The sequence below is a fragment of the Cryptomeria japonica genome, chromosome 2, assembly GCF_030272615.1.
Source record: "Cryptomeria japonica chromosome 2, Sugi_1.0, whole genome shotgun sequence".
Lineage (NCBI taxonomy): Eukaryota > Viridiplantae > Streptophyta > Pinopsida > Cupressales > Cupressaceae > Cryptomeria > Cryptomeria japonica.
In genome coordinates this window covers 661,464,728-661,472,913 of record NC_081406.1, presented here as the reverse complement: position 1 = coordinate 661,472,913, position 8,186 = coordinate 661,464,728, and the positions used below count along the sequence as shown (strand labels likewise).

The 8,186-nt window shown below is 28.1% G+C and overlaps 1 protein-coding gene across 2 annotated transcripts in view; it reads right to left on the bottom strand.

Moving 5' to 3' along the window:
* Window positions 1-5,520: 5,520 nt before the first annotated feature.
* LOC131061417 (uncharacterized) overlaps window positions 5,521-8,186 on the bottom strand; it is a 52,153-nt gene continuing 49,487 nt past the window's right edge. Inside the window, exon 5 of one of the 2 annotated variants that reach the window (XM_057995078.2) lies at window positions 5,521-5,797. In XM_057995078.2, coding sequence (XP_057851061.2) covers window positions 5,746-5,797 — 52 coding nt within the window. In that variant the 3' untranslated portion in view covers window positions 5,521-5,745. Of the gene's footprint in view, window positions 5,798-7,556; window positions 7,933-8,186 lie in introns of those variants that run through there. The other variant, XM_057995087.2, reaches the window with a different exon arrangement.

Here is an 8,186-nt window from a genome sequence, read left to right as displayed (position 1 = left end):
ACTACCATACTTAAACATCATGTGAATCAATGATCAAAAAATCAATAGCAATTTTACATCTTGTCTATACCAAAAAGCGACAAAAGATTTATTCTATTTTTATTGAATGTTAAATCCCCAATACCTATCCATTACACTACCTACAATGAACATAAGTTGGGCCCCATGGAGTTGGTGAAGGCGAACCAAAGCAAAGGCGTTCCCGTGCAGAAGACGGGCCACCATGGGAAGCCATAATGAACAAAATAAAGAAAGACTCACGCATCCGACCACCTTCACATTCATTTCAGTGGGCACCACTCACTGGCTTATCAGCCTTGAGATAGAACGTCAAATGAAACGGGATTTACATTTCCCAGTGCAGATTTCACATGATGTGAGTGATATTTTTGAGGAGAAGAAGCGTCCCCCCTTGTGAATCACACACAATAAGAGATCCTCCATGGCTGGCCTGTCAATTTCCCGTTTGGAAACTTACGACCATTTCTCTTTGCATGCAATCCATTTTCAGATTAAGGACCATTTGAATGGGACGTGCCACCAAAGGGATGATGATATTACTTGCCTTGAGTTGTTTTTCTAATTGTAAATTTAATTGTAAATGGTATAGTATTTTCATTTCAAGATAAGACCTTATTGAATGATGAGGAATGCCATGAGCAAACTCTTCCCTAGCAGTCAAGTCAGAGAAGGTTTGGATGTACTTACTATCAACCACTTAAAGATGAGACAATTGATAAACTATTTAGATTTTGGAATTATTTGCCTTGAGATTGATGTTAGGTCAAGGTATTTTATTTTATGAAATTGATGATTGTTTTGTCTTAAGTTAAAACTTTATTTTTTATTGGTTAATAAAGAGAAATATATCTTTTCTTGGAACATTTTTTAAATATTTGAACTGATATTAATTAAAGTTTTTAATTTTTCAATAATTTTTTGAAGTGTCTATATCAAGCAATTGATTGTTTGATGTTGCAACAAACCCACAACCCATATAAGCTCATCAAATCGACATGTAAGTGCATTTACAAGAAAAAATAAAAATCTTTAGAAAAACTCACTTTATGAAGTAAAAGGGTGTAGTGGGGTGTTATCTTGTGGTGGGCAAATTGGGTCTCATTTATTGGGAGTTTGCACATAAATGATTAGATGATTATGTCAACAAATTTGATTTCTATATATGCATGCATGTGCTTTTATTTAATTTATTTTGTTCTACTCTCATTTAACTTTTTAAGAAGATTATATGTAATTATTTGTGGTATTGTTAATTGAATAAAATTGTTTACAAAGCAAATAAGAGAGCATAACATTAATTCATAGTTATAAATTGATTTAACAAAAAAAAAAAAAAAATCTAATTGAATATTTGAAGTAAAATTATTCATTCAAGATCAACAACCAACAAAGATAAACAAAACATTTATTCTTTAATAATAGATGTGGTTGAGTCTGCATCAAGCTTTAAATGCATTATTTGCATGCCTTAATGTATAGTCTATTAGTCTATATATAGTGGAATGTGTTCCTACTAATCTTTCATTAGTCATGTAAGGTGGAGCTAGTAGCTTGTATGGTTATAATAAAATGAGTTGCTTTGTTATCTCTAAGTAATCAACTATCGATTGAGCAATCTAATCTTGTATATTGTTTAATTGTTCTACTAGTTATTGATCGACCTTCAAAGCACCATGCATAAGTTTTGATGGTTTGGCAATGTAGAAAGGAAAATTAGTACAAAGCACTTGAAAAATATTTTTTTAAAGGAGATCATGACCTATTAAAGATTGCAATACATCTTTCCATTCAAATTGATTAATGACTATTTGTATTATAGATTCCAATATAGCACTATCAATAGTACTAATTCCCAACAAAGTAGGTAGCCAAACATGACTGAAATGCCTTTGAAAATAAGTTTCTAATGAATGCACAGACCATATTGTCATCTTATAAAATGTGTTTGACATACCCAAACAACTTACAAAATAGGTAACAAAAATGCTACACTTGTATAAAAAAAAAATCTAGATAGAAAAATGGGGAAACAAATATTTAAAATCTACAATGCAAAAGAATAGATAAACATATCATCAAGATGACACAGGATGTTCCCTAGGAAAACCTTTAAAGGGAAAAACCTAGTCTCCAAAATTACTCACATGCTTAATGTATTAACTCATCAACAAATACACATATTATAATACACTTGTAAAGTCTCCATGCAATGCTTATTAAACATCAAGCTCCCTAATTGCACTCTAAGTGAACAAGCAAATGAGAACCATGTAATTACTAGGAATAGAATCATAGAGAAATAAAATATTAAAATAAATTAAAAATAGGAATTTACAAAAAAAAATATGAGATACATGGATATACATGATTTTCCCAAAATGGGCTAATCCACAAAGAAATAATCAATCATTTATTTATTCTCTCTACCAAAAAGGAGTACAACCTACAACACATCCACCACAACCTCCTCTTCACCCTTTCACAATCCCCTCTCTCTATCACAAAGCTTTCTCATTATACACAACCATAATACAAAGCTCTCATAAAAGAGGGTTGTCTTCTAGAGAAAAATATATCTACATAACTTATGTTGTTAGATCTATTACCTAAAGATGAATGGTTTGAATTTACTACAAAATTATAATATTTTACATGGAAATTTATTTAAAAATTCTTCTTTGAGGACATTACCTCAAAACCCTCGCTAAGGATTATGATCCAAACACAATTGAAATAAATAGGAAGATAATTAGGATACACTCTCAACAATATCCCACTTGCAGATTGAATAAAACAACTAAATTAGGAAGATAATTAGGCTCCATTACCAATATACTTCCATTTGGTAATTGTTTTAAACAACTCTACTATTGTATCAACTGAACTAAACACCAACTTTGGTCCTAACATGTTTTTCATCTTCACCATCTTACTTTAAGGTTAACTAAGATCGAGCACGCCCTAGTTATTGTCAAGTAAAAGCACAAACCCATGTCACATTTTATGCCAACTAAAATGTTTCTATCAAAATATTTTTGGTTAGAAAGGTTTTTGTTGAAACAATTTTGTTTGAAACCATGTGATTTGTTTATTGCCCACAAGATTTCAAATGAAAGGATTCCGACTGAAATCCAAATTTATATTTTTCTCATTGTAAAATTTGAATCGATACCAAATTTGCCTTTATAATTTCTCCCAAAAGAGCTTTGCTCAAAATAGTTTTGCCTGAAACAATTTCACCCAAAACTATCTATGTGTTTGCTTAATTGGCAACCATCTTTTTTCAAAAATTTCTGAAAATTTTCACTTCCACTGAATTTTTATTCAGTCAAAATGAACTTTTTTTTTAAAACTAAAAGTACCCTTTTGTAGAGCTCATAGTCATGAATCCAAACATGTATTTTTATATATTTTGATTACTTTTAATATATTTTTTTATAAAATAATACAAGTAGATTATAAAATAATACAAGTAGGTTATTAAAATTAAAAATAAGTCTGGTTAAAAATTAAAGTAAAAATCATAAACCATATTAAAATATTTTACAAAATATATGGTGCATTAAAGAAGAAAATCTTCTCAAAAGAGTATAAGTGGTTATTTGATAACGATAAAATATTGATGCCAAATAAAAATTCTCAATGACTTTAAAATATTATTATAAAGAAAATATCCTTCAAAAAAATTTAAAAAAAAAAATCTTCATGAACTAAATATTGATGTTATTTATTTGGAAAATGGAAAACAAAAAAAATTAAGTTATTGATGTTATCTATTTGAAAAATAGAAATCAAAGAAAAAAACTTCTTTTTTTTCTTTTTTCTTTTTCTTTTTTTTTTTTTTTAAAAAAAAATTATTTATGCTAATTCGACCTCCCTCCCATTTATTAAAGTTTTTTAGCAATTAAAAACCTACATTTATATATAAATAAAATTATATCAAAACTTTTTTAAAAATTTTTAAAAATAACAGATATAAACTTCGTGAATATTTCTACATTTCATTGATTTCCATAATTTTAAAATTAAAAACAAAAATACGTTTATGTAGTCGAAGTTGAACAATTTTTATTGTGTTGGTCATTTCGTTTATAAAAGTGTAACACAAATGTGGTCATTTTCTTTATGTATTTTCTATTATTCTATGTGACTATTTTGTTGCATTGCTTTATTTGATAACCTTTGATGAAATTCACAAACTCTAACCTACATCATATAATGATTATGATCAGGGTTGTTCACAATTTACATAATTACAATCATAAGAAATACATTTCAAAATAAGAATGGTTATGTCAATTTTCTCTAATTGTTGATGTTTCACCTTCTTGCATTTGAAAATACATTTTCTAATTAGTTATTTTATATTAAAGAAAAAACAAGCACAAGATAGAGATGCTACATTTTTTTTTAAAACCCATACATTTTTAAATAAGTGTCACTTGTGACGAATACTTGCCTTCATATTATTGTAATAAAAATGTGTTATATTTCTTAATTATTATAATCTTGAATTATTATTATTTTCAAATTAATATTATTTTAATTATATTTATGTAATATTAATTATAACTTACTTCATTAAAATAATTATTTCATTAAAATAATATAAATAATTATAATATAATATAAACATTATAGTCAAAATATACATTTTTCTTAAAAATATAATCCTAATTTATTTATAAAATCAATATAGTTATGATAATGATAATAATAATAAAATTAATCTTAAACTTAATTATTGATTATTACTTTAAGATTATATATTATTTTAATTATGCTTGTGTAGTATTAATTATAATTGATCTTAATAAAATAACTATTAATAATTACAAAATTATATAATATAAACAAACAAACAAAAAAGTAAAAAATAGATATTTTTTAAATGACTAAATAAAAAATATTTAAATTTATAATTAAATGTAAAATTATAGTGTATATATTAAAATGATTAAAAAGAAAATTATGATTTTCAAAAAGTATTAATAAAAAATAGAATGATTTCAAAATAAAAATAGATAATTATAAAAGATACATATTTAGGTTTATTTTTTTAATAGAAATATTTATTATGTAATACTTGTAATAAAATAGTTTAATTATTTATTTAAATTGTTATTTAATCTAATTTAAATTGTGTGAATCAAGTCCCTATACATAGTTAATCGATTTTATTACCTATATTTTCAAAAATTAAAATTTATACAAAAAAAATAACTTCCAATAAAAAATTTAAATTGTTATTTAAAATAGAAATGTATTAATCTTAAAAATACCTATAAAATCTATCATTCCTATATATTTGCTACACCAATTTTTTTCTACCAATCATATTGTAGAATATAAATATCAACTTAATAAAAAATGAAGCTTATTTTGAAAACAAAAATAATAATCAATTTTGATTCATGCAAAAACTCGATTAATTAGGCTTAAGTGAATGCAGTAATATTGTCTACGGCAAATACTAATAACTCATAACTCAGATTCGGAAAACTCACAGAGACAATAAACTTACATTCACAACTCCGATAAATTAGAATTGTGTGTGATTCCTTCCTTGCATACAAATTAGACAGGCATCACAACATATGAATCAGAATGAAAAATATGTTAGATCTTCTTAAAGCAAAAGGCAAAGAAATATCATTTTTGCAACGTAGAAAATTCGTGGGGCAATTTTCAGCTGCTGCTATGCAAAGAGTTGTAGCTCTTTAATTACAAATCAAATGCTCCTTTAACACCATCAATTGTCTCGCTCATTGATAACCTGTTTGCAGAAAGAAACTCGGTTCAAAATCATAAGCATCTAAAACATTGCAAAACCTTCTAAATTAACAATTTACAGTGGATTTATCTATCACAATATACCTTTATTTTTCCTTTAGATCAGGGGGCATCTCAGTAACAAGGGCGTGTATAACATGGACAATATCACATTAACATATGTAACGGAGTACATGAATGTATCTGTGTCTATGGGCAAAGGGAAATATGTCCTGACCCAAAGATAACAAAACTATTGCATTCTTTGAGTCCTCCTATCTCCAATTTAAATACCTAATCATCAGATCAAACGTATACAATGTTGTCGTGACTAGAGAACATACTGAAATTTGTTCTCATTAATATGAAAGGTGTTCGTGCACATAGCTTTCTAACTTATGCTTTTATTTAGGTTCCTAGGTTAGATACAGATTTATTTACTGAGTTCAATAATATATTTATATAATTAGGATAATTCCTATTAACACTCTGACCTCTCAGTAAATTAGATTTCATTCATACATTAGAATGCAAAATTTCTATTTTAGATTGTACTTTGTTTCTAAGTTTATCTTGGTGAATCCTTCCATATTGGAATTTGATTCTGTAGATCTGTGTTGTCATCCTCGTCCACTTTTTTGCTAACTCTATATTTTTTGCATATCAAGGTGAATGATATAGAGTTATTTTGCACCAATACTGGATCTTGTTTTTCAGCCGAGTTGTTATGCTGTCAAATTTGTGTGTATGAGGTTGTAGATTAGAGACATCCTGTGATTTCTCATAATACCCTTGTATTTTCAGAACAAGCATGGCAATCTCAAAATTTTAATGACTGTTTTATACATTTTAAGTTGAATACTTTTTAGAAAAGCAGCACCGTGGTAATCATATAAGATCCTTTCTTATACAATACAGAAAGTAAACTACAGATTCTGTGACAAGAATATAGTACATGATACTGTACATCTATAAATTTCAGACAGCTATCAGAGATAACACAGTACATAGATTGATGTGAGGATATTTATATAGTTATACAAAGAATAGGAGGGAAACAAAACAAGAATCCAACGGTATAAAGAAATTGCCACTACTAGGTTGATAGGTGAAGTAATATAGGGCTAGGATGCATAGCAGAACAGAGATCATGAGCAGGGTACCAAAATTTGATAAAGCAAGATCATTCTAATTAAAGACAATAAATTTCCACTGTCCATGTGAGTGATGAGAATGCTTCTGGATATAACTTTATGGTTAATTTTTAGCATCAACATTTCAGATTGCACTCCATTATTCATCATTAGGATGACGATAACATATTAAGGAAATAAAAGTGGATAAACCCAGTTGTGTGCAAGTCAAAATCAGTATTGTCATTAAGAGTCAATTATTAATTATAGATTAATAGTGTTTCTGGGTGTAACTGTGTAAAAGCTTTCTGAGTCAATCATTGTCATTCGCAAAAAAGAAAAAGATTCTCTCAAGAAGCTATGCAAATAAGCAATGGCCAAATGGGAATTGAGTACAATGCATAAAGAGAGGAAATATCATTGAATGAAATTGTTACTGGGCCTGTATATCTATAGATTCACTTGTAATCTACTTCAACAAATCTATGTGCAAGGCAAATATCTAACATGTAACAAATTGGTTAGCTTTGGACCCTATGGCTTGAGTAGTATCTGAGGTGGTGCAATCAACTGTCAATAGATACCATAACAGATCCCTTGACTCGGCAATAAGAAACAGGCAATATAGAAGCATTTTCACAGTTCAACATTCAATTAAAGCAAAATCCAAACAAGTTGGGCAACTGAGTCTTTCGCCTGCATGACAGATACCTATGCCATATTTCAAAGCACTATTATTTATGTTGTGCATTATGTGCCGAATGATTACCCCATTCAAAGGATAAAGCAAGTTGATCTTGAAAACAACATATTACTGGCACTCAAATAGCCTAAGTGTCCAGAAGCATTAACAAAGAAGTGAGGTCCATGATTAACAAAAGCACATTTGTCAGCTGTAATGACTATTTTAGGAAGAGAGCTCCCAAGTAATCCTGTAGAAAGAAGGATGTAACTTTCTGTTCATTGAAGTACTGTAAGATGTATTTCCCCCAAAATCTGTGCACGGCTAGAACCCATTCCAAAAAAAGGTGTAATTAATTACATTTATCTTTAATGAAACAGCATTCTAGACCCTGAACTGCAGAAGTCGAAAATTCAGGCATTCACGTTCAATTTTGAACCACCATTGCTAAATAATGCATTACAATAAAGATTTTTTCAAAAAGACGGGTCTTTCAAAAATCCTTGAAAAAAAACAAGCATTTGTAGTCTAAGTTGTGAATGATATAGAACAAGATTTTTTACTACATAAGATATAGA